Raw genomic sequence first — 15,151 nt, 5'->3', positions numbered from 1 at the left:
TATGTGTGTGTGTGTCAAAAATGATAATTCAAAGTCACAACTGTGTCAGGATGTCTTCCAAACTAAAAACGCTGTACAGTATTTACAAAATCTCACTTTTACTACTTGTGTAATAAAGAGGCACATCAGTGTGAAAAGCGTGTGTTGCATTTAAGGGACGACTGTATTTTTGACGCACATCCAAGCTTTTCCTTCTTAATCTTCATATATATTCATCAGATGGCAACGGCTCCATGTGTGAAGGCTCGGCGATGCTGTTGACTTTCCCCCCAGTGGAAATGTCCTTGATCGGTATCCAGCGGTGGTGCCGGTGTTAGTCTCTCTCTCCCCCTCCTCACATGCCAGATAACATCTGTGTTGGTATGCTGCACCCTTGTGGCGCTCGGCTGCTACATCTCTATAGCCGCAGATAAGGACGCTGCTCGGCTCAGAGGGAGCCAGATCCAATCTGTGGCGTTTCTTGGCGATAACAAATCACACTGCATTCTTTCCCACCCCTCGTTTGACAGCCGTGGTGCGTAGAAACCAGAGAAGGATCACGCCGAGGTCTCTGGGAACAGTATACGTTTAAATTACCGCATATGAGCTAGATTTAACTCTGTAAAGCCGGCCTTTTATAGGCGATATGGATATGAGAACATCCTGCCAAAGCTGCAGCTGGAGCTCCAACCACTCACTTTCCCTCCATTAAGACGTGCCTTTGTTTCCCGAGGAGGCCCGGCGCCGTCTTTGCCCTGATCTCGCCTCAGACGCCTCGGCAGTGTAATCTTGGCGACAAAGTGGCCGGCCGTATTGACAGCAACCGGCGTCCCTAAGAGGTGACAAGGACGGCCATCGATCGGGCCTAAACGAGAGCGCAGAGGATGATTGATTCCCATCGATCCGCTCCTTCCTCCAGTGGCCTCCTCGGTCTTTGATTATGAACGCTTTACGCCCAATCAAGTGTGTGCGTGAGGCCCTGATGGTAGTGGTGGGGTGGTGTGTGTGTGTGTGTGTGTGTAGGGGGGGGTCCCGTTGAGAGGTATTAGCTCCATTTGTGAAGGCTGTAATTATGGGAGGATGCGAGGGGCCCAAGGTCAACACGCAGCAGGTGCCATCAGCCTCCACCATAACAAGAAGCCTTCCTCCCGCTTCCCACTGCAATTTAGTCATATAGATAATAAGCTGAGGAGAGGAGAGAGGCTGTGTGTGTGTGTGTGTGTGTGTTTCTTGGTGCATAATGAATGTCTGGAGGGAAGGGAAACAGCCCTGATCATTTGCAATTCAGACTGAAACACATCAACGGCGCTTGCTCAGTTGCTTTTTTTTTTTTTTTTTCACATTTTTTTTTTTTTTTATTGAAAGCTTCATCAGAGAGAGAAAAAACAAAAACAACAACTCATAAAACCCAAGTCAAATCCTAACATCCACAGATGTACAGAGAGTTCTCAAAGATCGCACACGCCGCCGTGCAGCGTGTGCGAAGGCGTGACCATGTCCTCCTCGGCGCTGAAACCAAGAAAAACAACAACAACCAACGAAAAGAAGAAGAAGAAGAGAAATCGAAACGATAACAAATCAAAATCCGCTCTGCTGTCCTAATAAATATTTCCTCCTTTTTTTTTTTTAATCTGGTGCCTTCTGTCCCCCGGCTGGTGGCGGAGCAATTTTGGGGGGGCGGTCGATCCCTGCGGTGGCCGTTCCCACTGGTGTTTTGTGTTTCTCTGGGAGCTGTTTGAAGTCGGCGTGGGGGCGTGATGGCGTGCTGCGCCCTCGGGGGTCGCGTGGCCAATCGATCGCGCTCATCAAAGGTGAACTGAAGCATCAATTAGAGAGCGTGGGGACTCACGCTCACAGCATGGGAGGGAGTTACTTTGAGCAATTTTCCCACTGCATTATACAGTATGTGCTGTATGCGTGTGTATGTGTGTGTGTGGTTTACTGGTTCTCCTTAAAGGCTGCATGAGCAACTCTTGAATGACTGTGTCCACTACGAAACGGCTGCGTCTCCGCGTTAGATTCAGCGATGGCGGCAGTGATTGTGGCAGGCGGCGAGCGGCAGTGAAGTCAAAGCACCTCGACGACGTCGGCGGCTTCTCGGGTATTGCCGTCTATCGGGCGTCTCGGGGTAAAACGAGCGCAATTCATCCAAAGGGTGCCGATGGGAAATGAGATTCCCAGCATTTCCCGTCTTCCCAGCTAAATCTGTCCCTCTTCAGGACACCAGATGAGTGACAGTTACTGCGTCGCAACAGTGTCGAAATTCAAACCCGAGCACATGATCGATGCAAACACTCCATGATACGGAATGAAGACGGTGGCACACACACACAAGACTCCCAGACGCTAACACGAGAGCGCACGCATGACATGGACTTTTCTTTCATTGCTTCATCTTTCTCAGCTTCATGTTCTCGTATTTGCAGCGATTCGGCGATCATCGACCTTTCACGGCCCTTGAACTGTTTCTGCCTTATTCCTGCTGGATGTGAAATGGGCGCCGTTGCTTCGTTTACGTTCTGCAGCACGTAGCAGCAGCACAGCTCTGGCCCTGGTCCTATCCCTGGCCCTGTCCCTGTCCCTGGTCCTATCCCTGGTCTTGTCCCTGTCCCTGGTCCTATCACTGGCCCTGTCCCTGGTCCTATCCCTGTCCCTTTCCCTGGTCTTGTCCCTGTCCCTGGTCCTATCCCTGGTCCTGTCCCTGGTCCTATCCCTGTCCCTGTCCCTGGTCTTGTCCCTGTCCCTGGTCCTATCCCTGGTCTTGTCCCTGTCCCTGGTCCTATCACTGGCCCTGTCCCTGGTCCTATCCCTGGTCCTGTCCCTGGTCCTATCCCTGTCCCTGTCCCTGCTCCTATCACTAGTCCTGTCCCTGGCCCTGGTCCCCCTCTGGACTGTGTGACTGCACTGCGTCTCCATGTCTCCTTGACACACTGCTGCATTAAAACTCTGGACTACGACCACTTCTGCCCAGCAACAGAAGCTAATGATTTAGCTCCTCTCTCTCTCTCTGTCACACACACACTCTTACACACACACCTTCTCTCTCTAGCTGGCTGCTACTTTGTGCTGACACACGGGGCTGGCTGGGAGTTGAGCTTTTCCTGCTACAGGCTCTTTAAAATTGCAGCCGTGCTCTCTGAGTGAGAGTCTCGTCTATGAAGGTATTGGTATTCTGTAAATGTACATTAAGCCGTTGTGCTATTAAGAAAAAGCTATTTCTGTTTGTTCAGCCAGGCAATCTCGGAGATCTCTGTGAAATATTGGTGCCACGTGACGCCACCAAACACTTTTTTTCCCTCCTTGAATATCCATTAGCGAAGAGAGCCGATATTCTTTGTTGTGCATTATTTCCATAATCTCTCGGCTATTTGTAATCCTGTTTCCCATAATATCATTAGGATCGAATCCCAGGACATTTGTAGGACGCTCTGCTCTCTGATGTGCAGCGCCGTTTTTACTCCTGTTTTGCTTCAAAAATGTTCTGCAACTTCCGCACAGGCCGATGAGTAACTCTGCCCGAAAACACACACGCACACACCCCACACACACACGTGTCGGCTTAAAACTGCAGCAACAGCAGCGACGTCCAGCAGATACCAAACTGAAAAACGTGAAAGTGTGACGAAGATGGTCGTAATGTAATGTAAGACGCGATCGTCTGGAGCGAACCCTCGTCTTTAGCGAGTGATAGGAGGCGATGAAGGGCAGTTCGGGTGACAGGAAGTGTATGTATGGCTGTAGCTCGCTGTGAAAACCCCGCGTGCCTGCCAGGAACGAGCTTCCTCCTTTAGCACCATAAGAGTCGCTTTGATATTGTCTAGCACTGATCAAACACGCTCGTTCATGTGCTTTGCTTTTTTTCTTTTCTCGTTTCTTTTTAAACTACGATACAGAAAACTGCTTTTGGAATCATCTGGAAGCTTTGTAAGAAGGCACTCGATATTACAGCGCTCGCATAAACTGCACGAGAGCTCGGTTGTGAATCGTCCGACCGATGGAAAGAATTGTCTGGAAGCAAAGGGGGACTTTTTTTTTGAGGGACGCTGGAGTGTGTCCTACAGGCCCGGAGGGAGACAAATTGGGCGACTGAAGATCGGTTTGTGGTTCTACTCGAGCCGGGCCACGTTTTAGGTGCCAGTGAAGCGGGGAGGAAGTGGGTCTTTCTTAGCGCTGGTAGGGAAAGACGGGCAGACGCGCACACACATTCACATACACACACACACACACTGAGGCTGCTGTAATGGAAATAGAAATGGCCGCCGTCCCAAGGGTAATTTCTTCAGGGACAATCCTCAGAGATGAAGTCATTGAAAAATGTGGCGGAGGCGGCGCGAGGCGAGACAGGGCTGTTTGTGGAACAAATTGGGACGACTCGGGAGTGTAAGTGACACTCAATCGGCAGGGGCTCGGACAGAGGGGCTGCCATCAGCGACTTGTTACGTCCTCTCAGGAGCGCAGTTTGTCCCGATAAGCGACTTGAACACCCCTGTCTGTCTGTCTGTCTGTCTGTCTCTCTGTCTCTCTATCTGCCTCGAAAATGTCGGCCCCACGATCGTCAAGACAGACAGAGTCCATGTCTGTTCTTGTGAGTTACCGTACTAATGTAAGATTAGAGTGTTTCCTAGTCTATTTGATCTCGCACTGGATAAGATGGTCGTGTTTTCAGGAATATTTTTGGTACCAATGTTTCAGGCTTTACAGATTTTTACCCAAAACTTCCCCAAGTGTCACTCATCTGGTATTCTGAGCACTATCTATTACAAAAGTGATTCCAGTTTGCTGAAGAACTATCAAATTTGTTAGGAGATAAAGAGGCTCGGGAGACAAAGCTGGAAACGGTACAACGCAATGCAGCACGGCAAGCGACGTTCCCCAAACAGGTTTCCAAACTTGAGCCCGTGCAAGATCTGCGAGGAAGGATGAGACGTGGAAAGCTCCCACAGCACACGAACGCATCGCATAGCCGATGAGACACGGAAGGAAACGCAAAGAAAGGTGAAGGAAAGGACTTTTCTACCTGTCGAGTTGAACATTCTAATACTGTTTGTGTGTGTGTTTGAGTGTGTGTGAGTGTGTGTGTGTGTGTGTGTGTATGTGGTAGCTTGGACGACTGTGTCAAAACTAGCTTAAAAACCGGTGAAAAGAAGAGGCGAAGAAGGATGGTAAAGGACTGGTCCGGCCGTCGAGGTCAAATCAAAAACAACAACAACAGCAACAACAACAACGATATCAACATGAACAACAACAACAACATCAACAACATCATCAACAACAAAGAAATCAATCTGAAAAATGGAAAGAAAAACAAAAACTCTGGTTCAGAGTGTCTCTTCATCTTTGGTATAAAAATGGCCATCCACGGGCTGCATTTGATCCACAACTAGGAAAGACTACAGAAATTGTCAACAATTTCTTCTATTGCTTTTGCACTGATTGGTTTAAACCGTAAGCTCCTACTGTATCTACTGTTTTTTTTTATTTCACTGCCAGGATTTTTTCCATTAATTTTTTTGTTCATTTTATCATTTTTTTCCTCGCCTTTTTTAATTTGATTTTTATTCTTTTTTTAGTTTTTTTTGTGTTTTTTAGATTTTTTTTGTTTTTTGTTTCTGCAGTGTTGACAAGCAAAGCGGGCTAAAAACATGTTAAAGCTCATAAAAAAGGTAAAATGTCGCAGATAAAAAGCACTAATGTCATCGACAGCAACTTTGCCGTGTAAAATAATTATGATGATAAAAAAAAACAAAAAAAACAAAAACAAAGTTCAGCATTTTGCAACAAACTGCAGCCACAATGCAGCACGTTTTCTAATGTTTTCTTTTTTTCCTCATTGTGAAAAATCTCTTCAAAGCTTCACCTCCCCGCCCCCGAGTCTTTCCCTGCCCCCCCAAACAGACATTTTTTTCTTCTGACACGTAATTTACCTCTGACATAATAATTATCAAAGTTTTCTTCTAATGAAGAAAAGGAAAAAGCTCTTCTCTATTAAATCTGTACAGCTTATGTGATAGACTCTTTTTTTTTTTCCTCTTTAGAACAACTCACCCGCTGTCTCGCCGCCTCCACGAGGTCCAAGAGACGGAGTTTGTTTGCTTTTTTTTAATTTTTTTTCTAACCGGACGTCAGACGACTTAAACTCTGTAAAAAGTTCCTGACGCCCTTCAAATTAAGGCCATGAAGATTCAAGAAAGGAAAGTAAAGATTGTTTTTGAATATATCTATGAAACTAAAATTCCAACACTAGAACATAAAAAAGAGTGAAAAGAAATTTTTTTTAGCTTAATATCTGAGGAAGACAATCTGTGTGTATCTCAAACTTGACTCCCCTTTTCTAATTACAAAATAAATTTCATCACCTACCTGCACATCCAAACTGTTTTGATTTTTTTTTGTAATTTTTTTGTATTTTTTCTTCTTCCTTTTTTAATTGGTTGAGCAATTTCTTGGAGAAACTTTTCAAGCTTCAGCTCAGCCCTTCCGGCAGGTTTCCCCAGACTAAACAATTTCACTTCTTTGCACCATGCCCAGCAATTTCCCCCCATCCCCCATCCTTCCTCAGCACTCTTTAAGTCTCCATCTCTTTTTTTTCTCATAGGCCAGGTAGGAAATGAAAAAAGTGTCTTGTTTTTTTCTTTTTTTTTGGTGCCTGGGCAATCTGGAAGCAATCTCGTTCTTTTCTCTCTTCGCTCACATTCGCAGTGCAGCCCCCTTTTGTCTCAAGGCAACGCTGTCACAGGAACATTCTCCCAGGCCGTCGCTATCTGATGAAAGAGGGGAAGGAGAGAGAGAGAGAGAGAGAGAGAGAGAGAGGGGCAATCAAAGCACAATATTACAAAAATGGAGAAGCAACTCAGCTGACAGAAGCAAAACAAAGCCGCTCGACACTTCTGATCGGTTCAGAAAACCAAAAACAATAACAGCAACCTTGAATCTTTAAATTCTATAATGGCGTCTTCATGAGTGCTGTGCTGCATCAAGGTGAAATATTATGTGGGAAAACGCATCTCATTTCATTTAATTTTGAATGATTCCGTCCCTTCAGTTCAGCCTCATCATCATCCAGCAGGCAGGAAGCTGATTTTTGCGGTTTTACATTCGAGTCAACAGTTCATTGTTACGCTTTGAATCGTTGTGACCAATGTGTTTATTCCCGTCTGCAGCTCGGGAGCTTCTTCCTTCCGGTAAACATATAAATAAAGAGGAGACGCAGAGTCTGTCTTCTTCCTCCTCCGTGGGACTTACTTGGACTGGTATGAGTAAGCAGGGACGTGGTCGGCAGAACTGTCCACCTGGATCTGTTGCTGCTGGCCTGCCACCTCCTGTGATGAGGGGGCCACCGATTGGGGGGAGGCGTCCGTCACCACTCCCTGAGGAACGCACGCAGGAGGACACGAGTCAGAGCCCGGACGGAAAAAAAGGACCAGTAAATCAAACCAATTCATGCTAAGATACCAAATAGATCACCAACTTTAAAGGCGTTTCAAGCATCGTGGCTCAAACGGTACATAAAGGTGTGAATTCTAACATTTTAACATCTATATTACAGATGAAAAAGTGTGTGTGTGCGCCCGCAATCCATCACAACAACTTCCCGGCCTTTTTAAGTGTCGAGGATTACCGATCGTCCCGTCACCGAGCCATCTCCATCACCTTTAACAAGCTCTCAAGGAGACGCCGTCCTGTCCATACATCAGCCCTGCAGACATCGGCTGATATACTGAGACGCGGCGCGCTGCTGACGCCGGCATTGAGCGCGACGCCGGCGAGGATGAAATAGGTAAAGAGGCGCCGTGGGCTACACTACAGCTACATCTCTCTCCCACTCCCACTCCTTCATGTGCCAGCCAGCTACTTTCAAGGGAGGAGATGCAGGGGGGGGAGGGGGAGAGAAGAGCTAATGGTTCTGTCTGGGGAAACTGTCATTGGCCGTGGCTGGCGGGCTAACCAGAGCTCCGTGGCTGACAGATATGTGTGTTTCAGCTACCTACCAGCTCGGGCCGGCTGGTAAGAGAGAGAGGGAGAGGGAGAGGGAGGGGGGGAGAGACAGAGAGAGGGAGGGAGGGAGAGAGGGAGAGAGAGAGAGGCTCGGGCACTGTGTCTCACTTCAGCTGCTGTCATCTGATACACGACTGATAGTCCATCTGAATACGACTGCACTGTCAGCCGCCAGACAGCCGCCTCGCTCTCCTCGCCTTCCTCGCTCTCCTCGCCGGCCTGCCCGCTCGTCTTCCACGTTCATCATTTCTCTGGCTGGACCGCCCTGACCTGCCAGGAGCTCAGACAGTCACCGAGGAAGTCTGTGTTGCACTTCAAACGCCTTTCCCAAACGCTACAAAACTTCTGACTCATCCTACCTGGCTTGCAGTTTCCCTCCCTTATTAGTCACGGATGGTGTGCGGGCATTTGTTGGGAGAACGAGAGCGAATTACGACGCATTTCAAATGTAATCTGTCCATTTAATGGCATTAAACACGACTGTTGTGTGTGCTTGATAGTGTGAATGAGCGGTGCTATGTGGAGGAAGGATGTCCACCCTCAGGACATTGATTATTGATTAGCATGTGTGTGTGCGCGCGTGTGTGTGGCTCTTACTTCGACAGGGACGGCTGTTGGAGGCACAGGAGTGTACTGGGGAATGTAGGTCCCTTGCATAGGCGCCGCGGCGGCTGCAGCAGTCATGTACTGAAAGACAAACACAAAGGCACACACACGCATGTTAAAATCCACATGATCCACAAATATTATCATCACAGTTTAACATTGCACATTAAACACTCATTCCATGCAGAAATGCCAGAAAACTCAGGGACGGACGCTTGCTGTGCCGCTAACGTCCTTTAGGGGGCGCCAAGAGAATATACGTGTGTCCAATGGAGCAGAGGAGAGGAAGGAGGCCAGGTGGACAGAGAAAGAGGAGGAAGAAGTTTCAGAGAGAGAGAGAAAGAGAGAGGGAGAGAGCAAGAGAGAGAGAGAGAAGGGTGTGTGTGTGTGTGTGTGTGTGTGTGTGTGTGTGTGTGTGTGTGTGTGTGTGTGTGTGCGTGTGTGTGTGTGTAGGAATATATTGCCTGTGGCCTATATTCCTTTAGTCATGCCTGCTGTGGCTTTTAACCGGTTGCTTGATGGCCATTTTACAGATGTGGCCCAGGTTCTGTTACATGACAGCCACAGGGCTCCTTCACATCCAATATGAATGAGCAGGCTGCACTTCCACTCTGCCTCTTCTTACCCTTTTTACTTGCTGCCAGTGCGCAAGTGTGTGTGTGTGTATGTGGTTTGCGTGCCAGTGTGAGCCTATGTGCCAGAGAGTGTGTGTGTGTGTGTGTGTGCTCCTCTTTTCACTTAGCACATGCCTGTGCATAAAAGATGACTTACCCCTCTTTGTCTAACTGCACGTGTGTGTGTGTGTGTGTGTGTGTGTGTGTGTGTCAGTGTGTGTGTGTGTGTGTGAGAATACGTGTTCTGTGTGCAGTTGTGCACTTGTGTAAGGCGCTGTTGTGCGGGTGCATAAATGCATGTGTGTGTGCCACAGAGACTTGGAATGATAATGTGTCAGTACAGTGCCAGCGGATGTGATCCCAGATAAAAGCCAGCAGGCTGCCTCTCCCAGTCTCCTCGTCTTCCTGCTGCTTTTACGGACCGGGGAAAGAGAGAGGGACAATCCCTTTCTTTCTGTGGTATTTTTCCCCTTTTCCTAGCAGTCCCCCTGCCAGTACTAAAGAGTGTGGCGGCAGCATGCTGAAGGAGGCTGTAATGGACGGGCTGTGCCAGGCTGCGGGGCCTTTCTTGGCTGCGGGCCCGGCGGTGCTGGTGAAGTGTCATTACCGGCAGCGTGGCTAATGGATCGGGTACGGCTCCACCGCTCGTCGCTAATGAGAGCAGCTAAAGGCCATGGACATGGCTGATTAACTCCCCCACTGTCGCCACACATGGCCAGGAGGGTGCCCTGGGATGGATGTTAGTGTGACTGTGCGGGTCTGTGTGTGTGAATTTAAGGTTATCACACCTTCAGGGCTGTCACACTTAAAACAGGCTGAAGTAGCATATCCAGCTTTCCTGACACATTACCACATTACCTGAGCGTGTGTGTGTGTATGGCCTTCTACTTCCTCTTCCCTGTCACTCGCTCTCCGCCTGCTCTCCCCCTCTAAAAGGGGCAATCAGATTGGTGAAGTGACCTTTTCCCCGGTGAATAGAAACCATGCATACCAATTTCCCTCAGACTTTTTTGTCTGCGTCCCTGCCGCCCATTAACTTGTTCCGCTCACTCACCTGTGAGTCCGGCATGAAAGCAAGTAAAGGCAGGCAGGACATAATTAGCAATATCAAAATCTCTCTGTCAAAAGGAGAATATCCATTTGAAATGTTATATTCTAAAGCGAAGTGCAAAAGGAATTTAAATTAGATTTAACACGAAAATTTAATAAGATAACATTTTTTCTTCTAACACAGCCATTAGTTAACCTTTCTAAAGTGGCAGCTTGATCCGGGCATATTTCTCTTTTTGTTCTTTTGACACGTCAGGCGTTGTCAAGACTGGCTCTGGTGAAAAGGGTTGCTATGGTAATCAAGATGATTTTCATCCAATTTCAACTGTTTTAATACTCCCCTGTCCATAGTCAGGGGACAGGTTTAGATAATATAAAGCATCCCTAATTGGCAATAAAGGGTGTTTCACTTCTCCAGTCACACACACACACACACTCACATTCACAACCTAAGCCTGTAGCAGATGGTGTGTGCGTATGTTTGATGAACGGGAGGCCTGAATCGCTTCTTAACGAGGACGGTGTGACCAGACTCCTTAAATCGTCTCTCCATCATCACTGTCCAGGATGTAGTACACCTATATCATCACTATGGAGAAACACTGCAATGCAGCAACACCAAAAAAGACACAAAAAAAAAATCCACACAATAAACGTCCACTTTGGAGGGACTGCAAGGATCCAACGTGCCGGCTTACAGCGTGAATCAAAGGGAAAGAGAGAGAGAAAGAGAGGGAGAAGGACAAATCCAGGCAGAATTCTGAAGTTGTGCCGGTCTGACAAAACGTTTCCCCAGAGGATCAACTCAAGTTTACTCTCTCCTGTTTCCTCCTCCATCTTCAATTCTTGGAGCAAAAATAAAGGGACAGGGACATCCTTTACAAAAAAATGCCAGACCCGTTGTGGTTCACAGCCGGAGCCTCCATTTTCTTCTCAGGTGATTCCAAGCATTGCAAACTCCAACATTTTGCTACCTTGATTTGTTTGGAGTTACGCAAGAAATACAGGAAACTTCCAACGGTCCGTACACGACGAAGCCAAACCGCACTTTGGGTTCTGAGGACACCACGGAGAGGCTAGACGAGGACACAAACATAACTTAACACAACACCCTCAGCAACAACAGACATCGGCTCTATTCCAACAACAAACCACACTTGAAGCAAGAAGTTTTCTATCTTGTCTTATTGTGAGGTTAAGTAAGTAAATAAAAGTCAAACTGTGGCAGGTTTACAACAAAAAACACTTCTTTACCTGTATTACTTGCTTTTTATATATCCTCATAAAGATAAAGATAAAGATAAAGATGAAGATAAAGATGAAGATAAAGATATTCCAAGACTCTGAGCCTAATAGAGAAATAGGTCTTGCTTTGAAATCATCTCTCAACACATACGCAGGCTAATGTATAGAGTTTAAAGTATTCTGGAACACTATACACACGCCAAAGTACAGTGTATTCCATATGAATGAAGGAAATGAGCCTCTTCTTCAATGATCTCCACCAGATCACACTTTTTCAATCCCTGCATATTATACAGTGAGGCTGATTCATGAAACAACACAGAGCAGAGCCAAGCTAAATATCCGTTCATCCATCCATTCTCTACACCCACTTAGCCTGGTCGGGGTTGGAGGAGGAGGGGGGGGGGGTCTGGATTCCATCCCAGTGGTCATTGGCCGGGAGGCAGAGTACAAACTCAACTCACACTCCCACACTCACACCTCTTACGCGCAAATCCACAGCCTTCAATTCATCTGCAGCCTGAGAGGCGACGGTGTGACGCAGCCCTGCGCTAAATATGCACCGCGATCATTCATACGCTCATTCATAAAGCTTCTCTGAGGCTAACTAGCCTGATGTGGCGTTGTACAGGCTGAGGCATGTGTCAGAGCCATGGACACACCGGGGGGGTCTGTGTCTCTGTCTGTTTGTCCTGTGAAACAGGGCAGGACCACAACAATACACAAGAGAGCAGATCAAAACTCTCTGTTTAAATAAAGTGACTAATCAACTGTGGGCTTAGATATCAGATTTATTGATCACTAACACCACATACTGTTGATCAGGTCTTTATTTCAGCGGGACGGTTCCCTTTCCTGGCTGTGACGGGAGGGAGCACGCCATGTTAGCACGCTGCCCGGCACACACACACACACACACACACACACACAAATCCATCCCGCTCTCCATGTGTCACTCTATAAATCAATGTATCCCCTCTATAGTAACATGTTGCATTGTCTGCAGCTGGAGGATAACAGTTGGTGGAGGCGGGAGAGCAGCCCAGCTCCTCAGCGTCGGTTATTAATGGCAGAGCGGCGTGGGGATGGGCTCTGATGACTATTGATCTTAGCTGCTGGGCTCCAAAACGATGGGAACTGTTTGAGCCGCACACCGGTGGCGACTGAATTACAGAGCCACACCACTTCACCATCAAAAAGGCTCGGCGTTGTGCCCGCCAGGCTCTGTTAACACCCCGCCTGAGGAGATTCACACGGGCAAAAATCAGCAAACCGGTTTTAATCTGGACACATATTGTTAATCGGAGGCGCCGCACACAGGATCGTTACCATAACGACGTGTTGTGAAATCTTCACCTACACTTTCCTATAGGAAACCAGCCGGCGATGCTTCATACAAATCTGTCTCACCGCGCCTGAGAAGCTGTCAATCACCGCTGTCACCATGACAACAGAAAGCCGGGTTCGACATCCCCGCGACAGGAATGGGACGGAGAACACAGAGGGAAGGTCACCTCCTGTCATGTCAGAGTCTGTCACACACTGACACACACACACATATGCTGACGTGTGTAAGCGCTAATCCTACATTCACATGCAGGCAAGGAAGTGGGCTTTTACACACACACACACACACACACGGAAGCACAAACATGAAACATGATAGATAGACTCCTGTTAAATGTTTGGTGTGCTAGGATAGTAAATAAATCAGTAACGGAGCAATATGCATCAAACATGGCGGCATAAATCAGAGAGAGGCACGGATGGCATGTTTATGTGCATCATCCATAAACAGTGAGCCTGAGGTCGTTTGGCATTCTGTAATCAAGTCGTTCCGAGAGAGAAAGGGACCAAACAAAGTCACATGTGCGTGCTGAGCTGGTGTGTGTGTGTGTGTGTGTGTTCCCGCTGAGGCAAACTTTTCCTCGTCGCTCAAAACAACACGACATTCCCGGAAAGCTTTGGTCACCGGTGTCACCAGGAACATTCGGTTCTTTTCCTTGGAGAGAAGAAAGAGGAGAGGTGGGGGAAAAAAAGAGAAGCAGCCAGCCAGCCAGCCAGCCAGCCAGCCAGCCAGCCAGCCAGCCAGCCAGCCAGCCAGCCGTCCGCACACCAACAGCCGCAGAAGCTTCTGGAACAGCGGCGAGTATTCTGAGGTGTGGCTTCTCCCTCTGCGGCCCCGGGGGAGTCGCCAGAAGTTGTTGACTTTGGAGACGCTGCTCATTGCAGGTGCTTTGCTGCGGCAGCGGTCCAGTCACATGACCAGCAGGGAGCAATCAAAACAACCTCTCCACACACACACACGGACACACACTCACTCACACTTGTGGAATGCAGACTCAAGTCCAGTTCTCTTGCTGTAATAGTTACAGGGTTGTTTTTTTTTCTTTAGTTGCTTTCGCTTTCTTAATCAGGGAGGGATGAAGCGGATCGAGAGCGGGATTAAGAGGGAAATATGTCTCAATATCCATACATCTGTGCTGAGTTGTGTATGTGTGTGTGTGTGTGTGTGCGCGTGCGTGTGTGTGCGTGTGTGGTTTAGCACTAAAAGGTTACACTGCACGTCACATTGCCTGAGGAAAGACTAAGCAGGCAGGAGTGTGTGTGTGTGTGTGAAGGTAGAATGAAAGAAAGAGAGAGAAGAAGAAAGTTAGAAATGAAAAAGAGAGGAAGGGGGGTTAACCCACTTTCTCACATAATACAAACCCATCAAACATCAGACGCCATCATGATAGATTAGCCTGTCTCTAATCCTGGCTGTTAGCACAGCTGGGGCAGATTAAAGAGGAGGGTGAGGGTGAGGGGGGGTGAGGGTGAGGAAGGGGGGGGGCATTCCTGACAGAGCCAACGTGGCGTCACACTCGCTGACAGCTCACCTGGAAACACATGGCCCCAGTGTACAATGCAGCACTGTTTCAATCATACCAAACGCATGCCGAGATCAAGAAACGTAAGTGGCGGTTGCAAAGCCGCGCCGCTCGCTTGGCCCGAGGGCAGTGGGGTTAAGGCAGGAAGTCGGGCTTCAGAGCCGCAGCGACACCTCCGAGTCGACTCGATCCGGAAACAGGCGGGCGGAGGAGGGAGGGGAGGGAGGAATAAGAGCGATGGAGTGATAGGTCTGATGTTTGATTTACAGAGTGAGACGGCGGCGGTAGAGAACGCCAGAGAAACACGAGCAGAGAGAGGGAGAGAGAGAGAGAGAGAACAGAGGGCCTTGTCACACTGTTAAGCTTAGTGGGGAAATCCGTTTAATGTCGGGAGATCAGGGAGGAAATGTGGAAACTCTCGCAAAATCCGCCGGTGAGAATTGAAACAAATGGAGACTGCAGCTCTGTGGCGGCGCTCACGTGGCGGCTGCGGCGGCGACGCTCGGAAAGGAATCATCTTTCTAGAGAGGAAATGTGAAATCCACATCTGGCTCAATGTGCGCTTTGTTTGGGAGCTAAGGGAATAATGGTCACCAAGATAAGAGACCTCTGTTTGGGTCCTCGAGGCTCAAACCATAACGGTTCTCAACCTCTGGTCCTCTGTAACAAACTGGTTACAAAGCAGAAGCGGACACTGGGTGCGTGTGTGTGTGTGTGTATTCTACCGATTCTGTGTTTTGTAGTCCGCGATGCCCGAATACAGCCCTGTGCTCTTAAGGCGTACTTAAGGAG

At 48.2% G+C, this 15,151-nt stretch overlaps 1 protein-coding gene across 8 annotated transcripts in view; it reads right to left on the bottom strand.

The window, feature by feature from the left end:
* Window positions 1–5,504: 5,504 nt before the first annotated feature.
* Window positions 5,505–15,151, bottom strand: part of rbms3 (RNA binding motif, single stranded interacting protein) — a 205,021-nt gene continuing 195,374 nt past the window's right edge. For 7 of the 8 annotated variants that reach the window (XM_076139246.1, XM_076139249.1, XM_076139247.1 and 4 more), the window contains 3 exons: window positions 8,572–8,661; window positions 7,222–7,346; window positions 5,505–6,740 (listed from right to left, as the gene is read on the bottom strand). In XM_076139246.1, the coding sequence (XP_075995361.1) occupies window positions 6,737–6,740; window positions 7,222–7,346; window positions 8,572–8,661 (219 nt within the window). In that variant the 3' untranslated portion in view covers window positions 5,505–6,736. Of the gene's footprint in view, window positions 6,741–7,217; window positions 7,347–8,571; window positions 8,662–15,151 lie in introns of those variants that run through there. The other variant, XM_076139252.1, reaches the window with a different exon arrangement.

The sequence above is a fragment of the Genypterus blacodes genome, unplaced genomic scaffold, assembly GCF_046128005.1.
Source record: "Genypterus blacodes isolate CSIRO-AG114 ecotype Tasmania unplaced genomic scaffold, CSIRO-AGI_Gbla_v1 ptg000438l_1, whole genome shotgun sequence".
Taxonomy (NCBI): domain Eukaryota; kingdom Metazoa; phylum Chordata; class Actinopteri; order Ophidiiformes; family Ophidiidae; genus Genypterus; species Genypterus blacodes.
Note: the sequence above shows the minus strand (reverse complement) of the source record. Positions and strands in the feature narration are given on the sequence as shown.